This window comes from Pelophylax lessonae, assembly GCF_965119305.1.
Source record: "Pelophylax lessonae genome assembly, chromosome: 1".
Lineage (NCBI taxonomy): Eukaryota > Metazoa > Chordata > Amphibia > Anura > Ranidae > Pelophylax > Pelophylax lessonae.
Genome location: NC_138768.1, coordinates 160,738,025 through 160,758,837, shown reverse-complemented (window position 1 = coordinate 160,758,837; position 20,813 = coordinate 160,738,025). Strand labels below are relative to the sequence as shown.

The 20,813-nt window shown below is 45.6% G+C and overlaps 1 protein-coding gene across 1 annotated transcript in view; it reads right to left on the bottom strand.

The window, feature by feature from the left end:
- SLF1 (SMC5-SMC6 complex localization factor 1) overlaps window positions 1–20,813 on the bottom strand; it is a 181,734-nt gene that overhangs the window by 63,013 nt on the left and 97,908 nt on the right. Inside the window, exons 10-11 of the mRNA XM_082247713.1 lie at window positions 5,044–5,203; window positions 434–581 (exon numbers count right to left, since the gene is read on the bottom strand). Of these exons, the coding sequence (XP_082103839.1) occupies window positions 434–581; window positions 5,044–5,203 (308 nt within the window). The remainder of the gene's footprint in view (window positions 1–433; window positions 582–5,043; window positions 5,204–20,813) is intronic.

Below are 20,813 nucleotides of genomic sequence, written 5' to 3'. Positions count from 1 at the left end.
AATCTGTCCTACAACCCTGTCCCCCTTCCTCAAACTGTATTGCCATATAGCTGACATTACACTGAAGCTCCAACCCAGCTTGGTCCAAAACACACCTATAGCCTGTTGATTGGCAATAAAGCACACTGATGAGGCCATCCCTCGATGCTATTTCTTCCTCTCACAGCCTGTAAATGCTACCATACAGGAAATTACCAAAGGCTGACATAAAGACAGATTTGGGAATTTGCAACTATTTTTTAACAAATACCGTACGGCATTTATCTGTGTTTTTTATATCTGCCTGGAGTTCACTTTTAGGTAAATAATGTCATCCAATTTGATTATATACCAAGGAGGATGTTTTTTGTATCTTTTTATTGCACCATTGCCACTGCAGGTTCTAAACACAAAAGGTGCAATGCAAGTGTCTAGGGGAAAAAAATGACCATACCTTCACATGAAACACAGATGTAGTATAGAAAATCACTGGCCACTTGATGCAGCAAATTCTTGTTTAGGTAGAATCCAAGCAGTATCCAGAAATCTACAGTAGCTGCCAGCATCCCATTCAATAGTGTGGCAATCTCTTCCGAAAACACCTTTTACATAATTAAATCATATCAGTAAAATCAAAACATACAATACAGTAAGTAAAACACAATGCCATTTAAATGTTTTGTGCACACTTGCGTAGCCAAAAGCTAAAAGCTAAAAATAAAGTATTCTAACTAAAAGCTGCCCAAAGACAAATGAGAGACAAAAAAAGTTGGCTATCCAGGCACAAGCCGAACATCTTTTACTAACTCTGAATTCTCCATAAAATAAGTTTCAACTGACAGTTTGTGTTTCTTTCTAAGAGGACAATACAAACATAAAGAGAGGGCCTATGCATGTTTCTTCAAGGAGTAAGATCTTCAAGGAGTAAGATCATCATTCACAATTTTTTTTAATTTGGGTAACTTTCACCAAAGAAGCACTGGGGCAACAGGCATCTAATCGTTCCCCAATGCAGCAACTATATGGGGGGGTTGACTGAGAATAATGTGATTTTTGACGTATACCCTTTCTTGGAGTACAGTATATCACAGGACACAGGGGAGTAATTCTTAGACCACTGGGTTATTTTCCACCTCCAGCTGATTGAACACTGGCAAATAACAAAGCTTGACTCATCTCCAAATAGGAGATTTGCTTTAGAGAAAATCCCAATCCATCCACACAGAGGCACAATGCTTCAGGAAAGAGCTCTAGGCATTCCCTAGTGAAACAACAGATATTAGAGCTCCGGGGTTCTTTTACTATGCGCTTGGCCCAGACCAGCAACCATCAAGGCTTGATTAATCCCCATGGAAGCAATAGTGGGATGAGACTTTTTTTGTATTATTCAAATAGGACCACCAATGGTGGGACCATCCACTTTTTTCGCAGAGTGCATAGCAAAGGATTTGGCTAGTTTGGGTGCTTTCCAAGACACCACCCTGTCACCTTAGGTCCAGATGGTTCCAGCAGTGACAGTGAGCAAACTCACTGTCGACCTTTGCGTTTAGGAAATGTAAATGAGGGTCTGCTTACTCAAATCCTAGAAAGGGTGGTAGAAGAAACTCACAAGGTAGCTCCTGTGGTGATGCAGACCTAGAATGCCTTTTGTCACTCCACCCTAAATCCCGGTAGATGCCAATTCTTCCAGCATTGTGGTAAAGGCAGCAGAAATTTCCTCTTTAGGCACAAATGTCCCTGATAAAGGAACCCCATAGAGAGAGGAGAAAAAATAGATGCTGCATCAGAGCCAGAGCCAGTTTGTTGCACCAGAAACGAGCTACTGGAAAGAAGAACCAATTGCAACTTGGGGGTTAAGTCCTCCAGATTGTTGTCCTCTTTAATTCAACTCTGCAATGCTTGCTGTGATCGCAAAGGGTGCAATACTCACAGTACCAATCAAGTGTCTTGTAGAGCTGCTGTAGGTGCATTCTGTGGTCAGTAGCCAGTCCAAAAAGAACCAAATGCAAAATGGTTGCCGTTCATGCAGAGTGCGTAATCTGGGCTTACAGGCTGCCCCTCCCCCATCTCTACACAGGGGTTTCGGTACAGTTCCTCAAGGAAAATCCATTGGAAATTATTCAAATTACTGAAGCTACACTGGAACACGGAGGATCAGCAGCCAAACGCACTTGTAAATCTTCATGAACTGCATCAAAGTAGAAAGGACTCTCAGCCAAGAGAATAAGGTCCATCACTCCAATGCTGAGAGTGGGAGAGGTTAGGCAAGACTGAAACAAGCTTTGCTATTTGCCAGTGACTAATTACTTGAAGGTGAATTAGGACCCAATGGTCCAGGAATTAACTGATTTGTGTCCCAAGTTGTGTCCTTCTTCCTTACAAAAAAAAAAAGCCTCCGTGTCTGCAGTTCCCTGCACCAGTTTCAGTAAAGTGAAAACATATCCTCAGATTTTAAAATTTTGCTATCTAGCCTTCTCAAAAGAAATACATTTTTGCATCTGATTATACACTGTTGTTACAATGAAAAAAAAAATACTCAAAATCAATTAGAGATTTGTGCACGGAGCTTTTTTAGGGAGCTTGTACAATTGTACTCCTGTATGCAGCCCTGATCTGAAGCTCCCCCAGACATAACATAATTTACTATGGAGGATTTACAAATAGTTATAGTCATAACTATTGGAGAAAAAAAGGGAAATCCCCATCTGTGCAAATTATAGTGAGAGATGATTTGAAAACTATACAAAATGTCCTTTTTAACTCAAAAGTAAATTAAAAGTTTTGTGGCAATTTTTTTTTTTTCTTGAATAGTAAGGAAACTACTTACTGACACATAAGAAAGCATGCACAATTATTCAGGACTAGAGTTGAGCGGACACCTGGATGTCCGTGTTCGGCGGGTTCGGCCGAACTTGGAAAAAAAAGTCCGGGTCCGTGTCCCGGACTTTTTGCGAACTTTACCCGGACACTGAACCCCATTGAAGTCAATGGGGACCCGAACTTTCAGGCACTAAAATGGCTCTAAAACACCAATGGAAAGGGCTAGAGTGCTGCAAATGGCAGCAAAATGTAGTTAAGAGCATGGCAAGTGCTCTTAAAAAAAAATTCCCCTTTAAATTAATTTTTTAATAGCAGATTAGAACAGCAATCTGTAGTGAAATATAGCTGAACGCTGCACACAACAGACTGATAAAAATAGATTTTTTTTCTCCCTCCTCCTCCTCCTCAGTGGGCTCAAGTGAGGGCAAAAAGATTGTTCACTGCACCACCCCCCACACAGCAAAATCGATGTAGACTGTCCCTGCCTAATCTCCAGCCTGTCCCTAATATGCTCAATAAGATCGTTCACTGCACCACCCCCCACACAGCAAAATCGATGTAGAAGACTGACCCTGCCTAATCTCCAGCCTCGCCCTAAAATGCTCTAATAACTTTCTCTGCCTGCACTCCGACCTGTCCCTGCATTCTTTTCGGACACAATTTTTCACAGAATCACTGTCTGTCCCTAATCAGCAGCCAGCACGTATGATGTGTGCTCTGTCCCTAAACTACAGCAGAATGACGCGGCGCGCTGGGGCTCTCGAACTTATAAAGACATGGTCACATGCTTCAGATGGCCAATCACAGCTACTAATACATTAGTAGGCATGGCTGTGATGGCGCACACCAGTTAAACGCTTGTTGATTGGCTGTTGAAAGCCCGCCATTAAAAGCGTGCCATTACATATAAAACAGGAAATAAAATGACTGAACACGGATTTTAAACCCGAACATACAGTAAAGTTTTCGGGTCCGTGTTCGGGTAACAAAAATCCAATTATTCGGTACGAACACGATTAATACAGTCCGTGTTCGCTCAACACTATTCAGGACATTTAATATTAAGCTGCACATTTATTTTTATTTTTTTAATAATGAGCTTCAAATAGAACAAAGCTCCTGACAATTACAGTGTGATTTCTAGCACCCCCAGTGGGTTGGACAGTGAAAAAAAAAAAAAGAGTAGGAGTTATTGAGATATTGATGGTGAAATTACAACTGCTGAAAACATACAGTTGCACTTACCTTGCATCTTTGGGAAGTTTTCAGGGTAAACAGGCTAGGACGATCAATGTCTTGCAAACATCTTTGTCAGACAATTGTCAGGAGTTCCAAGAACATATTCCCTCCCATTATGGATATGCCCTAGTACTTAATTTCAACTGTACTTCCCTTGTATAGCTTCATATAATGGCACTTTTCCACTGCAAGTACCGGCTAGTACCGGCTCGGCTCTACTCGGCCCTGCTTGGCCCGGTTTGCTTTTCCACTGCGGTACCGCATGGTATAGTGTCGGAACGGTTCGTTACGGTACGGTATAGGTTTGCTTTTCCACTAAAGTAGTACTAAAGTTAAGTGGGTGGGATAACAACGGGGTGGGTGTGATTCTCTGACCAATCAGTGGCTAGTAGTGACTGCATGCAAAGGATTGTGGGATATGGTACCAGTTTGGTACCTGTTGGAACCACAATCGAGTAGGTACTGTTTTTTCAGAGCCGTACCGTTCGGTTCCATGCAGTGGAAAAGCAAACCTATACCGTACCGTACCGAACCGTTCCGACCCTATACCATGCGGTACCGCAGTGGAAAAACACAAAAGCGTGCCAAACCGGTACGGTTCCATGCAGTGGAAAAGCGCCATTAGATGCTCAAACCTTCCTGACCGCCACCTGTTAAACATTTAACTAAAGTACAGCACTACTAGGTTGATTTACTAAAGGAAAACATACTGTGCACTTCAATTGCACTGTAAGTGCAGTTGCTCTAGAGCTGAAGGGAAGTTCAGCAAATTTTTATCATCCAATCATGTGCAAGCAAAAAATGCAGTTTTTTTTTTCCTTCCATGTTCCCCTCTGATCTTGAGCAACTGCACTTGCAGTGCACAGACTACGTTAAGTAAATTAATCCCTATGTCTTACTGACTTCCAAATTTTTCATCCAATCATGAACTATATACTCAGGAATCACACAGACAGACCCAAACAAAAGAAATGTTTATGTTGCTAACATTATTAAAATACTCACACTCTTGGAATGAAGTTCTTTCTTGTAGGACATGATTACTAGGTCTGTTAGTATAGTCAAATTCTTGTTTAAAAACACCATAGTCCTGGTCTCAGGCCAAAAAACTCCAACAATAAAAGATGGAAACAGTGTTTTATGGGATTCTGTGCGCTCAGAGAGCCTAGCATAAGAATAAATGCAAACTGTTAGTGCTTTGCATACTACAAAAAAAACACAAGGTGGTTAAATTGTATACTAGCTACTTACTGTACATCATTACTCTATTACAATGTTGCCATAAAAAGGCAAATTGAAGAATAATATCCACAAAATTACCTGGCAAAAGCACAAAAAAAAAAAAAAGTCCCTCAAAAGTGGGGCTTGCTCCATGCACTGAATACATTTAAAAAAAAAAAGAAAACTGTCAAACCCGTTCTAAAAACACAGGGGTTGCAATATTTAAGTGTCACCACAGAGTGGTACTGCAGACACAAAAACATAAACTAGTGTCTCGTCCTTGGATTAAGTATGTAAAAATTGAGAAAAGTGGAAAAAATGGACTTTGATGGCACAACACATCCTCACAGAAAGGCTAGTTTAGACTAAAATTTACATTTTATTACAAAATCAAATAAAAATAAAAACAAGTGTTTACAATAAAATACATTCCAAGTATCAAAATGGTATCATTATCCTACAACCCCCATGGGCCATCACCCTCAGTTGGTTAGATAGACATACCCAAATAACAATCAACATGGAATCTGTAATAACAGACTCCTGCTGTAAAATATAGGTGGGCAACCAACAGTGGGGTACAATGTCCAGGAATAGGGGTTCTGTTCAGCTTGACCTGTTTCACCCCGACCGCACTTCTTCAGGAGCTAATTATAGTAAGAAAAAAATATTTCTATATAAAAGACAAAATGTATAATCAACATACGAATGTACAGTAGCCCACAAAAGTGAGTACACCCCTCACATTTTTGGAAATATTTTATTATATCTTTTCATGTGACAACACTGAAGAAATGACACTTTTCTACCATGTAAAGTAGTGAGTGTACAGCTTAAATAACAGTGTATATTTGCTGTCCTCTCAAAATAATTAAAACACACAGCCATTAATGTCTAAACTGCTGGCAACAAAAGTGAGTACACCCCTAAGTGAACATGTCCTAATTGGGCCCAATTAGCAATTGTCCCTCCCTGGTATCATGTGACTCGTTAGTGTTACAAGGTCGCAGGTGTAAATGGGGAGCGGGTGTGGTGAATTTGGTGTTATCGCTCTCACTCTCTCATACTGGTCACTGGAAGTTCAACATGGCACCTCATGGCAAAGAACTCTCTGAGAATCTGAAAAAAAATAATTGTTATTCTTCATGGCCTAGGCTACAAGAAGATGGTCAAGACCCTGAAAGTGAGTTGCAGCATTGTGACCAAGACCATACAGTTGTTTAACAGCACAGGTTCCACTCAGAACAGGCCTCCCCATGGTAGACCAAAGAAGTCGAGTGCACATGCTCAGCGTAATATCCAGAGGATGTCTTTGGGAAAAGACATACGAGTGCTGCCAGCCTTGCTGTAGAGGTTTAAGGGGTGGGGGGTCAGCCTGTCAGTGCTCAGACCATACGCCGCATACTGCATCAAACTGGTCTGCTTGGCTGTCATCCCAGAAGGAAGCCTCTTCTAAAGATGATACACAAGAAAGCCTGCAAACAGTTTGCTGAAGAAAGGCAGACTAGGGACATGGATTACTGGAACCATGTCCTGTGGTCTGATGAGACCAAGATAAACTTATTTGGTTCAAATGGTGTCAAGCGTGTGTGGCGGCAACCAGGTGAGTACAAAGACAAGTGTGTTTTGCCTACAGTCAAGCATGGTGGTAGGAGTGACATGGTCTGGGGCTGCATGAGTGTTTCAACACTTTTGCACCGATTGTGCTTTGAAGCACTAGAGTACCTTAGAATAGCAGCACTTCAAGCACTTCTTTGCACATTATATTGGACTACTTTTCAGCACTTTATATTACATACTTTGCACATTTTTTTCTGGACCTATTTCAGCATTTTGCACATGATACTGGATATTTTAGCACTATTGTATTTGTTTAGAGCTGCACCAATTATTGCTGCATTCTAGCACGATTGCACTTTGTTTTCATATGTTTACATATATTTATTGTTGTAACACTGGTAATATATATGTATTTTATTTTTGAGAGTTACATTATTGATTATTTTGCAAGCGCTGTTTTTTTGTGTATTACACCTCCAAGAGAACCACAGTCTTGCTAAAGAAGCTGAATGGAGCACAAGTTCTCTAACATCCACCAGCTCCATGATGTCTTTATGGAGGAGTGGAAGAAGACGCCAGTGGCCACCCGTGAAACTCTGGTGGAAAATAATGGTGGCCACACAAAATATAGACACTTTGGGCCCAATTTGGACATTTCCACTTAGGGGTGTACTCACTTTTTTGCCAGCAGTTAAGACATTAATGGCTGTGTGTTGAGTTATTTTGAGGGGACAGAAAATTTACACTGTTATACAAGCTGTACACTCACTACTTTATATTGTAGCAAAGTGTCATTTCTTCAGTGTTGTAACATGAAAAGATATAGAATATTTACAATAATGTGAGGGTCGTACTCACTTTTGTGAGATACAGTATAAATATATATATGGGATCGACCGATTATCGGCAACACCGATATATCAGGGGCCGATATGCACTTTCCCCGATATATCGAAATCGGCCTTTGGATTTACTGATATTGCCGATATTTTCGTGACGTCATCGCATATTATGCGCCACGCGCCTCCGCGCACTGGGCAGCTCTTAGGCCGCCTCCCTCAGCCTCGTTACAGTGTGTTTTACCCGCTGCGGCCACACTGGAGTCTGCATGATGCACAGTCGGTCAGTCGGGACAGTGGTGATCTACAGTGAGTGATCTAGTTCTAGTAGTTCTTCAAAGTCACAGTCTTACACACGTTCTGTAACACAGCTGTCGCAGCCACCCACCACCCACAGCTGCCCGGTGCCAGCCAGCCACCCAGTCCCACACACCCACTGTGTACCAGCTAGCAAGCCCCAGGCCCTGCCTGAGTCCTGACTGTACCAGCTAGCCAGCCACAGGCCCTGGGCCTATACGTGCCAGCCCACCACAATGGGTGCCAGCAAGTAGCCCAAAGGTTGACAGCCAGCCACCCACCTGGTGCCAGCCAGCCATCAAACGGTGCCAGCCAGCCACCACAGGGTGCCACTGCCAGCCACCAAAGGGTGCCAGCCAGCCATCCACCTGCCCACCCATTGCCTGCCAGCCAGCCACGAAAGGGTGCCAGCCAGCTATCAAACGGTGCCAGCCAGCCACCACAGGGTGCCACTGTCAGCAAGCCAGCCACCAAAGGGTGCCAGCCAGCAACCCACCCGGTGCCAGCCAGCCACAAAAGGGTGCCAGCCATCAAAAGGTGCCAGCCAGCCAGCCACCACAGGGTGCCACTGCCAGCCACCAAAGGGTGCCAGCCAGACGCCCACCACAGGGTGCCAGCCAGCCACGCCACCAACCACAGGTTGCCAGACAGCCAGCCACCCAGTGCCCACCACAGAGCACCAGCCAGCCACCCACCACAGGGTGCCATCCAGCTACCCACCCACCACAGGGTGCCAGCCAGCCACCCACCCACCCACCCACCACATGGTGCTAGCCAGCCAGCCACCCACCACAGGGTGCTAGCCAGGCAGCCACCCACCACAGGGTGCCAGCCAGCCACCCAGTGCCCACTACAGGGTGCCAGCCAGCCACCCACCACAGGGTGCCAGCCAGCCAGACAGCCACCCACTACAGGGTGCCAGCAAGCCACCACAGGGTGCCAGCCAGCTATTTTGTTTAAGCCTATATTAGTGTCTTTCTTGTTTCAATGGAGATTGATGGAGATAGAAACATTAAAAGTATGGTCTGGGACTATTTCTCTTCTCCATCTCCAGGAAAATCAGCAGCACTGTGCAACACTTGCAAAAACAATGTAAGCATGGATCAATAACTGCAAAAACCAAAAATACGTCTAATCTTTGGGCCCATCTAAGAGCTCATCATGTTGAATTGTATAATGCAGCACAGAAAAAACAAAATGAATCACAAGGTGAAACATCACTATCCCAGGCAACAATAACAGATATGTTTCGGAAAAAAATCAGGTTTCTAAAATCTGATGGAAGATCCAAACTGCTGGACAGAGTAATCACAGAGATGATGGTCACTGATAACCAGCCATTTACAATAGTGTCTGACTCTGGATTTAAGCGGTTGATGTTCATAGTTGAGCCAAGGTACACACTGAAGAGTGACACATTTTATCGAACTGAAATGCTGCAAAAGATTCAGCAAAAGGTTGTTGACAAAGTAAAGACTATGCTGCAACCACAGAATGCTGGCAACTCACTCTCATTCATGACTGATTGCTGGTCAGGACAAACGGAATCACTAATGAGTCTTACATGCCACTTTATTGACAGTGGATGGATAAGAAGGTATTTGGTGTTCAATACAAAAGTGATGCAAGGAACCCACACTGGGGAGTAGATTAGAGAAATGTTTCTAGGCATGCTAGAAGAATGGGGAATCACCAAAGACCGAGTGATGCTTGTGCTGCGAGACAGTGGAGCGAACATGGTTAAAGGTATGAGACTTGGTGAAGTTGTCAGACCTCAGTTGCATGGCACACACCCTCCAACTGGTGGTAAATGATGGTCTGTCAAACCAGAAAGCTTTGCTGGACATTATTAGCATGCTGAAGAAGTGCGCAGGCCATTTCCACCATTCTGTTCTTGCCAAGCAGCGACTGAGGTGCATTCAGGAAGACCTTGGCCTACTCAAAAACAACCTGATACAGGCTGTTCCAACACAATGGAACTCAACGCAACACATGTTACAAAGGGTGCTGGAGCAGAAGCGAGCTCTCACTATATACAGTGCCTTGCGAAAGTATTCGGCCCCCTTGAACTTTGCGACCTTTTGCCACATTTTAGGCTTCAAACATAAAGATATAAAACTGTAATTTTTTGTGAAGACTCAACAAGTGGGACAGAATCATGAAGTGGAACAAAATTTATTGGATATTTCAAACTTTTTTAACAAATAAAAAACTGAAAAATTGGGCGTGCAAAATTATTCAGCCCCTTTACTTTCAGTGCAGCAAACTCTCTCCAGAAGTTCAGTGAGGATCTCTGAATGATCCAATGTTGACCTAAATGACTAATGATGATAAATAGAATCCACCTGTGTGTAATCAAGTCTCTGTATAAATGCACCTGCACTGTGATAGTCTCAGAGGTCCGTTTAAAGCGCAGAGAGCATCATGAATAACAAGGAACACACCAGGCAGGTCCGAGATACTGTTGTGGAGAAGTTTAAAGCCGGATTTGGATACAAAAAGATTTCCCAAGCTTTAAGCATCCCAAGGAGCACTGTGCAAGCGATAATATTGAAATGGAAGGAGTATCAGACCACTGCAAATCTACGAAGACCTGGCCGTCTCTTTAAACTTTCAGCTCATACAAGGAGAGGACTGATCAGAGATGCAGCCAAGAGGCCCATGATCACTCTGGATGAACTGCAGACATCTACAGCTGAGGTGGGAGACTCTGTCCATAGAACAACAATCAGTCGTATACTGCACAAATCTGGCCTGTATGGAAGAGTGGCAAGAAGAAAGCCATTTCTTAAAGATATCCATAAAAAGTGTTGTTTAAAGTTTGCCACAAGCCACCTGGGAGACACACCAAACATGTGGAAGAAGGTGCTCTGGTCAGATAAAACCAAAATCGAACTTTTTGGCAACAATGCAAAACGTTATGTTTGGCGTAAAAGCAACACAGCTCATCACCCTGAACACACCCTCCCCACTGTCAAACATGGTGGTGGCAGCATCATGGTTTGGGCCTGCTTTTCTTCAGCAGGGACAGGGAAGATGGTTAAAATTGATGGGAAGATGGATGGAGCCAAATACAAGACCATTCTGGAAGAAAACCTGATGGAGTCTGCAAAAGACCTGAGACTGGGACGGAGATTTGTCTTCTAACAAGACAATGATACAAAACATAAAGCAAAATCTACAATGGAATGGTTCACAAATAAACATATCCAGGTGTTAGAATGGCCAAGTCAAAGTCCAGACCTGAATCCAATCGAGAATCTGTGGAAAGAACTGAAAACTGCTGTTTTTGATGTGGAAGAGCAGGATGCAGGAGAAAAATGTCCCAAAAGACAACAGACAGAAGAGAAAATTCATTGTGGTCAAGTAAATGCAATGTTCAGCACTTTATTGGGGCCTCATGCGGAGCCTTCATCAGAATCGGCAATAATGAGCCTGGATGATGAACTTCATCTCTATTTGAAGGAACCAGTAATTGACAGAAGAAGTGATCCTCTTCAGTGGTGGAAAGAAAATGAAACACGCTACAAAAGCTGACGTCATCAGGGGATCAGCGCGGCTGACGAAACGTGCGTCGGGACACGTGAGACCGTAGAGTTCCGGTGAGGTGGAGCGCAGATGCGCAAGCGGCGTCCCATCCACCTGACCAGCTGAATGTATTGTACTTCCAGGCGAAAAACTACTGCTTTGATGTAAGTGCAATCTATTTCATTAAACCCCAGTATATGACGTTATTACCCCATTGGAGTTTCCTTTGTTCTTTTTTTCATTATGATGCCCGGAGATCCGGAGCTTCTTAAAGGCATTTGGGCTAATATCCTTTGAGCAGAGACAGCGCTGAGGACCATTTTGAGCCTATGTGGAGATCATTGCTGGTTTTGACCCCCTGTAATTAAGGGGTCATCTTTGTCTGGTAAGAGGTATATTGTCTTACCACTGGGTGGAGGTGTTTGGTGAAGGTTTCCCATTTAGTCTAAGTTTGCTGCTGAAGACACAGTCTGCACTGAGCACTTTAAGGACTTTATTTGAATCACATGAGCCACCATTGTTTATTCATTTATTTATAATATATATATTATCGTGTATAATAGTTTTGCTTTACATTTTGCAATTTGTGACCAATCACATATGCACTAAAGCACTTTACAGTGACTGCTAAGCGCAATTCTCACCCTTTGTTATCACATTTCACGCTTTACGTTTATATTGCGGCTCGCAGTGTGGAAGTAATTCCCAGAATTTATAATTTTAAATATATTCATTTATTGTAAAACCTGTTGTCAAATATCACTCCGTTTGTGCAGGTCTGTTTTTGGTTAGCACCAATTGTTTTGCGTAACTGGGAGTATTGATTTGAAAGTGTAGTAGTAGTGTCTGTCCACCAGTCCACTGAGTCTGTCCAATCCACTGCGCTGCAGTAGTGCAAAACTGCTAGAAAAAAACTAGACAGTGGATTGGAGTCAGTGCCAGTGGACTACTGCTGCAGTAGAGTGCCACTCACTCCTGCAATAAATTTAAATCACTACTGCAATAGTGATTTAAAATTATTGCAGTGAGTGAGTGCCCTACTGCAGCGGTAGTTCACTGACTCCAGTTCAATCCACTGTGTAGCTGTTGCCTTGCTTTTTTTCTAGCAGTTTTGCACTGACTGCAGTAGTTGCAGTGAGAGCAATACTGCAGAGGTAGCCCTCCACTGACTCCAGTCCAATCCACTGTGTATGTGACATTTGTAGCTGTTACCTTGCTTTTTTTCTAGCAGTTTTGCACTGACTGCAGAAGTTGTTGTCAGTGCCATACTGCAGAGGTAGTCCTCCACTAACTCCAGTCCAATCCACTATGTGTAGCTGTTGCCTTGCTTTTTTTCTAGCAGTTTTGCACTGACTGCAGTAGTTGCAGTGAGTGCCATACTGCAGAGGTAGCCCTCCACTGACTCCAGTCCAATCCACTGTGTATGTGACATTTGTAGCTGTTACCTTGCTTTTTTTCTCGCAGTTTTGCACTGACTGCAGAAGTTGTTGTGAGTGCCATACTGCAGAGGTAGTCCTCCACTAACTCCAGTCCAATCCACTGTGATATGTGTAGCTGTTGCCTTGCTTTTTTTCTAGCAGTTTTACACTGACTGCAGTAGTTGCAGTGAGTGCCATACTGCAGAGGTAGTCCTCCACTGACTCCAGTCCAATCCACGTGTATGTGTAGCTGTTGTTGCCTAGCTTTTTTTCTAGCAGTTTTGCAATGACTGCTGTAGTTGCAGTGAGTGCCTTACTGTAGCGGTAGTCCACTGACTCCAATACACTGTGCAGCTGTTGCCTAGCTTTTTTTCTAGCAAGTTTTGCACTGACTGCACTGCAGTAGTGAATTAAAATTATTGCAGTGAGTGAGTCCACTACTGCAGCACTTTATTATGCATTAATGCACAATCAAATGATGTGAAATGCAAATGTCCCTGCAATTGAAGTTTTCTTATCAGTTCTCATGCAGTTAAGGTGTGAAGAGTGAGCCCTTAATGTTAAAAATGTTAATGAATAAAGATTTACATGTTCAGTAACAGATTTGTGTCGAAATGTGTTTTTTTTTTGCAAAATTTTACATGTGTGAAAATATCGGCCAATATCGATATGTGATCGGCAAAATATCGGTATCGGCAACTAAAAACCGATATCGGTCGATCACTTTATATATATATATATATATATATATATATATATATATATATATATATATACACGCATATACAGTCAATCATGTACTAACAAAAACGGTAACGGAAGGAAAGACTACTCAGCGGAGAGGAATGAAGGGTCCCATCCAACACTTGTGGCGGTTGATTTACTAAAATTGGAGAGTGCAAAATCTGGTGCAGCTGTGCATGGTAGCCAATCAGCTTATAGCTTTAGTGTGTTCAATTAAATGTTGACACAAAAAAAACTGGAAGCGGATTGGTTTCTATACAGAGCTGCATCATTCAAAATGCAGCAGATAAAGGTGGCTGAAGCTGCAAGCACCATTCAAAATGCAGCAGATAAAAGTGTCTGAAGCGTGCAAAACAACAGTTTGAAATTGGTGAAATATTTCAGTTGTATTCCAACCATGTATTTGATGGCATACCTGGAATTAGTCATTAAAGAGACCCTAAGGCCAAACCATTAGTTTCAACAAAAAAATATCATTTTTGTAAGAACTTACCGTAAAATTATTTTCTCGGAGTCCTCTGACAGTCGCCGCCCACTCATACAGTCTTCACTTAAGGTATTGACCTCTTATCCACAGGAGTAAGCTAGGCAGAAGATTTTGTTAGAAACATTGACAAAGGGCTTTGCATAGACACACCTATAGGGGGCTGTCCCTCTGGTCCAATAACCCCCTGCTAGCAGCATTCCCAATTCAGTTTGGTAGCAAGCAGTAGATAGTCCATGAACCCCAAAAAGAGGGTTGGCGACTGTCAGAGGACTCAGAGAAAAGAATTTTACAGTAAGTTCTTACAAAAATTCTATTTTCTCTTACGTCCTCGGACCGTCGCCATCCACTCATACAGTCTTCACTTATGGGATGTCCCAAAGCAGTGTAGACATGAGGGGTGGGAAACGCAACCGTCTCAAAGGCAACGCAGCACCCAGGTCAGAGAAAAGATTATCTGAACCAGAAAGGTAACACACTGGGTAACAGAGAAAGCAAAATAACCAAGGGGGAAACAACCCCAACAGGTGGGGACAGGCTAAACAGCCATGTTACCCCTAAGGCACTGCCACACACAGAACTTTGCCGCCAAAGGAGGCATCTGCTGATGCCAAAACATCACGTTTGTAAAATTTGGTAAAGGTGTGCACTGACGACCAGGTCGCCGCTTTGCACACCTGGGCCACCGACGCCTGATGGCGGAAGGCCCAAGACGCACTCACCCCTCTGGTAGAGTGCGCCGTGACAGGAAAGGGCGGAACCCGGTCCCTAAGCGAATACGCCTGTACGATCGCCTGTCTGATCCATTTAGAAATGGTTGCCGCAGACGCAGCCATACCCTTCCGAGGTCCCTCAGGAAGGACAAAAAGAGAATCCGACTTTCTGAAGGATTCAGTAGACGACAGGTAAACCCTGATCGCCCGGACTACATCCGAGGAATGCAAAGCAAACTCCTTAGGATGCTTAGGATTCGCACACAGCGAAGGCAAGACAATGTCCTCTTTAAGATGAAAATCGGACACCACCTTTGGAAGGAAGATTGGCGAGGTCGCAAGACCACCTTATCCCTATGAACAACCAGGTAGGGGGAGTGGCAAGACAGAGCCGCCAACTCCGACACTCTGCGAGCAGATGTAATCGCCACCAGAAAAGCGACTTTTCGTGACAGCGCAGGCAGAGGGATCTCCCTGATGTTCTCAAATAGAGGACGTTGCAAAATGGACAGAACCAAATTCAGGTCCCAAGGAGGCAAGGGCGCCCTTCTAGGGGGAGCCAGATGATGCACCCCTTGAATAAAGGTGCAGATCAAGGAATTTGACGCCAAAGGGCGCTGGAAAAGAATTGCCAGCGCAGACAACTGGCCCTTAATAGTGGTCAGCGCAAGATGCTGGTCCACACCAGATTGCAGGAAGGCTAACACCCTCCCCACCAAAAAGGAGCGAGGATGGAAACCCTGCAATTCACACCAGGCGAAATAAGCCTTCCAGGTACAGTAATAAATTTTACCGGATGATGCCTTCCTAGACTTGAGCAGGGTAGGAATGACCGCCGACGAGAGACCCCGATCTCTCAAGACCCGGCTCTCAACCGCCACGCCGTTAAAGCCAGCAACTGTAAAGCAGGATGGAAGATCGGCCCCTGAGACAGCAGATCGTCTCTCAACAGGAGGCGCCAGGGAGGCTCGACGACCAGTTGCATGATGTCCGCGTACCAAGACCGGCACGGCCAGTCCGGGCCCACTAGAATCACCAACTTCGGTTCCGAGACCAACCTGCGAAGGAACCTGGACAACAACTGAATCGGGGGGAGGCATAAATCAGGTGATACCGATTCCAAGGCACTACCAACACATCCGAGGCGTCTGCCAGAGGGTCGCGTGTTCTTGCCATGAACCTTTCCACCTTGTTGTTTAGACGAGATGCGAACAGATCCACGTCTGGGGATTCCCATCGCGCACACAGCATCTGAAACACCTCCGGGTGTAGGGACTATTCCCCCTGGTCCAGGGTCTGGCGACTCAGATAGTCGGCCTGCCAGTTTTCCACATCCGGAAATGTGAACTGCCGAAAGCGCCGAGACTCGCGTGTCAGCCCAAGACAGAATCTCGGCCACTTCCTTGGCTGCCTGGGCACTCCTGGTGCCCCCTTGGTGATTGATGTATGCCACCGCAGTTGTGTTGTCCTTCTGCACCCGCACAGGGCGGCCCTGAAGACGATCCGACCAACGCAGCAAACATAGTTTGATCGCTCTCAGTTCCAACACATTTATTGGCAGAGAGGATTCCTCTTCCGACCAAGTACCCTGGGCAGACAAATTGCCCAGAACGCCACCCCAGCCCGACAGGCTGGCGTCCGTGGTGATCACCGTCCATAACAAGGGCTGAAAGGATTTCCCTTCCGTCAGAGCCGGAGACTGGAGCCACCACAGAAGATCCGCTCTGACTTGGTGGCTCAAAGATATCCTCCTGTCCAAGGACTGAGGATGCCTGTCCCACCTGGCCAGAATCTCCGCTTGCAGAGATCATGTGTGGAACTGTGCAAACGGTATCGCCTTGAAGGCTGACACCATCAACCCCAGGGACCTCATGCAGGTCTTGAGCGAGGAGGAATCGTTGTCCCTGAGGGACCTGACATCGTTCTGTAGAGTCCGGAGTTTGTCCTCCGGCAGGAAGATTTTCAGTCCAGGACCATCCCCAGGTAAGGGAGGCGAACAGAAGGAGAAAATGTCAACTTCTGAAAATTGATGGTCCACCCGAACTCCTGGAGCATCTGAACCGTGGTTGACAGATCGTGCAACAGAGTGGCACTGGAGCTCGACCTTAACAGGAGATCGTCCAGATATCCAAGGAGCGCGATCCCCTGCGACCGCAACCGGGCCAGGACAGGAGCCAATACTTTGGTAAACACTTTTGGAGCCGAAGAGAGACCAAAAGGCAACGCCACGAACTGATAGTGCTCCTCCGCTATTGCGAATCGGAGGTACCTCTGATGACCTTCGTAAATGGGGATGTGTAAATACGAATCCCTGAGGTCGATGGAAGCCAGGAAATCTCCCGGGCTCAGGGAGGCCACCACCGATCGAAGGGATTCCATGCGGAACTTTTGAACCCACACAAAGCAGTTCAGAAACTTTAAGTCCAGAATTGGACGCACCTTGCCCTCCTTTCTGGGCACCGTGAACAGATTCGAGTAAAAACCCCAAAATCTGTCCCGATGTGGCACCGGGACGATCACCCCCTGGGTGAGGAGATCCTAAACCGCCCGTTGGAGATCTTGGAAATTATCTGGGGTCAAATGAAGATTTGAGGGAAAGAATCTGTCTGCTGGGCGTGATCGAAATTCGATCTTGTACCCTGACCGAATGAGTTCCTGAACCCACCTGTCCTGAATTTTGGCCAGCCAAGGTTCAGGAAAACAGCGCAGACGTCCCCCCACCCCTGAAACGGGTGAGGGCGCCTCATCATGTTGAGGCGGATTGGGTCACCGTGTTAGAGTGGGCGGCTTTTGACTTGCCGCCCAAGGCTTCTTCTGGCCACCAGAGGCCTTGAAGGATTTGCCCTCGTCTTGTGCCTTAAAGGCACGAAAGGACCCCTGGTTAGGTTTAAAGGAAGGGCCCCGCTTACCGCAGAAAAAAATGTACCCTTGGACATCTGTGGCAAGAGTGTGCTTTTACCCCCAGTGACCTCCTTAACCAACTCGTCCAGGGAGTCCCTAAAAAGGCGATTCCCTGCATAAGGGATGTCAGATACCGTTTTCCTGGAAGTCTGTTTAGCCGACCAGCTTTTCAACAACACAATGCTACGGTTATCACTGCGACTGCAAATAAGCGTGAGACTAAAGGGGCCTCATCCAAGGCCGCGTCACACAGGTATAAAACAGCCTGAATAATTTGGTCCACCATCTAAAGAGTAGCAGGAGGGGCTGAATCAGCCACAAGAGTGCGTCTGAGCACCTTAGTCCACTCCACCACAGCCTGAGAGACCATAACTGAGGCGAACACGAGTTTCATCAAGGAACCCGCCACCATATAGGAGTGGCGGGTAAGAGATTCCACCCGTCTATCCGCCGGGTCCCTAAACACCGGAGAATCCTCCGTGGACATCAGAGTGGCCTTGTTTAACCTGGAAACTGTGTGGTCCACCTTAGGGGCAACAGTCCAGCGCAAATCCGTCGGAGACGCAAAAGGATAACGGTACTGAAACCGCTTAGGCACCACAAAATTGCGCTTTAAATTGCGCCATTGCTTGTTCCCTGTTTCGTGAAACTCGGCGGGACAGGGAAATACCTGAACCAACTTCTGGGTTCTGCGGGTCCCAAAGGAAGACCGCTTACCCGGCGGGTGGGGCTCATCCTCCAAATGTAGCGTATCTTTAACAGAACTAATGAGCGCAGACATCGCAGCGAGTTCCCTGGCCCCCCGGAGGGGGAGTCCTCCTCCCCCCCTTCCGACTGAGAAGACTGAGACCCCTCAGGGGGTACACTGTCCATGGCAACCATATCTAGCTCAGAATCAGAAGAATGAGAAGGCCTGGTTCTTTTCTAAGAAGCCCGCTCAGACATCAACAGATCCACTTTGGACGCTAAAGTCGCAAGTGCAGCAGTAAGGGAGCCCATCGCAGAGGATTTAGGAGTACTTGAACCCTCCACCAGAGCTGGGGGGAATTTGCAGTCCTGGGACTCCATAAAAACACACTTAGAAATTTTATGGCGCTGGCCACTTTAAATCAGCGATAGCGGCGGTTCCCACCGCAAAGCACCGCAATGAGGCAGCCTGTGCTACTAAATACTGAAAAGAATATAACAGCCAGCAAAAATATTATCCCAGAAAAAAAGTAGAAAAGCCCCCCAGAAGTGTATCCATACAAAACCACGCTGCCAGCTCGATCAGAATGCTTGCAGAGAGGAACTGATGTCACGCCGCTAGAGGCCGAACATGGGACTGAGCCAAAAGAAAATGGTTGCCAATGTAAGTCTATGGGGGAGGCTTTGGGAAAATTGCCGCCGAGCACATGGGAAACTACAATGCCCACACTAAAGATGGCGCCCGAAAGGGCGCCAATTCACTACAGGGAAAAAGGCTGCTGCCCTCACATGAAGCCGAACAGCCTGCCCACACCCAAAACGGCGGCCCGTGGTTTTTACACCGCTGCGGCCCCCACACACGTCTGTACCCCCAAACGTTGCACAAGCACTACCAAGGGACTCAGGGACCCCCACAAACCCCCCACACCGCGGCATGACCGCAATAGCGCCCCCGCAGGGACCATGAGGGACACACGGGAACCATACATACAGACATGAGGGGGATACCACAGACTACAAACAGACTGCCATCCCCATACAGAGGCCCCACATACACCCCCGACATATATAGACAGAGGGGCAGCATGGTACTCACCATTCCAGGAAAAGCGTGGGTGCCGCCGTGGGACGGGAAGCCTCCCACCCCAGGTGGGGGTGCCGTCAGCCGAACAGGACGCTAGCAACACGTGGCGTACTGCAGTTGAGACATCCTAGCGAAGTAGCCACTCCGCGGGCTTTGTCCCTGAGGACAGGGACAGGTCGTTTGCAAGGCCTGGGCGTATGCATAGCCTGCTAAACGCTCGATGGCGGGCTGAGATTCCGTAAGGCTCTAGGATAACCAGTCCGATTCCCAGCTCCGCAAACGCAGTAGTCTTCCGCAGACTGACTAACTAAGCGCAGGATCAAATAAAAAGCTATCAGTGTGAAGAAAACACACTTAGCAGAAATAAAAAATGAAGAAAACAGAAGAAAAAGGCTGAAACTGTAGCCCCAGCTAAGGGAAGCCTGCCTACTCCTAACTAAGCAAAAGACAAACTGAATTGGAAATGCTGCTAGCAGGGGGGTATTGGACCAGAGGGACAGCCCCCTATAGGTGTGTCTATGCAAAGCTTTTTGTGAATGTTTCTAACAAAATCTTCTGCCTAGCTTACTCCTGTGGATAAGAGGTCAATACCCATAAGTGAAGACTGTATGAGTGGGCGGCGACTGTCAAGAGGACGTAAGAGAAATTGGATTTTTGTCTTACCATAAAATGAATTTCTCTGATGTTCATTGACAGACACAGCTCCTGTCATTCTTGAACATTGGGGACACTAGGCAGAAAAAACTTCATGGGCCGTCCCAGGGGGTATAATCCCTCTCCCTGCTAATGTTACTCGTTTTATTACAAGCAGTGTCAGGAGAATTATAATTCCACAGAGGGGAGGGTGCTGTGTCTGTCAATGAACATCAGAGAAATGGATTTTACGGTAAGTCAAAAATCCCATTTTCTCTTTCGTTCATTGACGGACACAGCTCTTGTCATTCTTGACCATTGGCACGTCCCAAAGCAGTGTTAAACATGAGGGGTGGGAAAAAGCAAAAAATTCCCAACGTTAAACGTTAGGCAACAGGGGCTCAAACAAAACAACTGGAGTCCACCTGAAGAAAACAATACACTATCAAAGAGGATCAGGTCCTCTTAAACAGCAGCCTGCAAAACCTTCCAGCCAAAGGAAGCATCTGCAGATGCCAACACATCCACTTTATAAAACTTTGTAAAGCAGTGTTAATTTAGTCGACCAAAACGTTTTCGTCAACTAAATTAACACAATTTTAGTCACTTAAAATACGACTAAAACTAAAACAATTCAGATGACTAGAATATGACTAAAACTAAAAT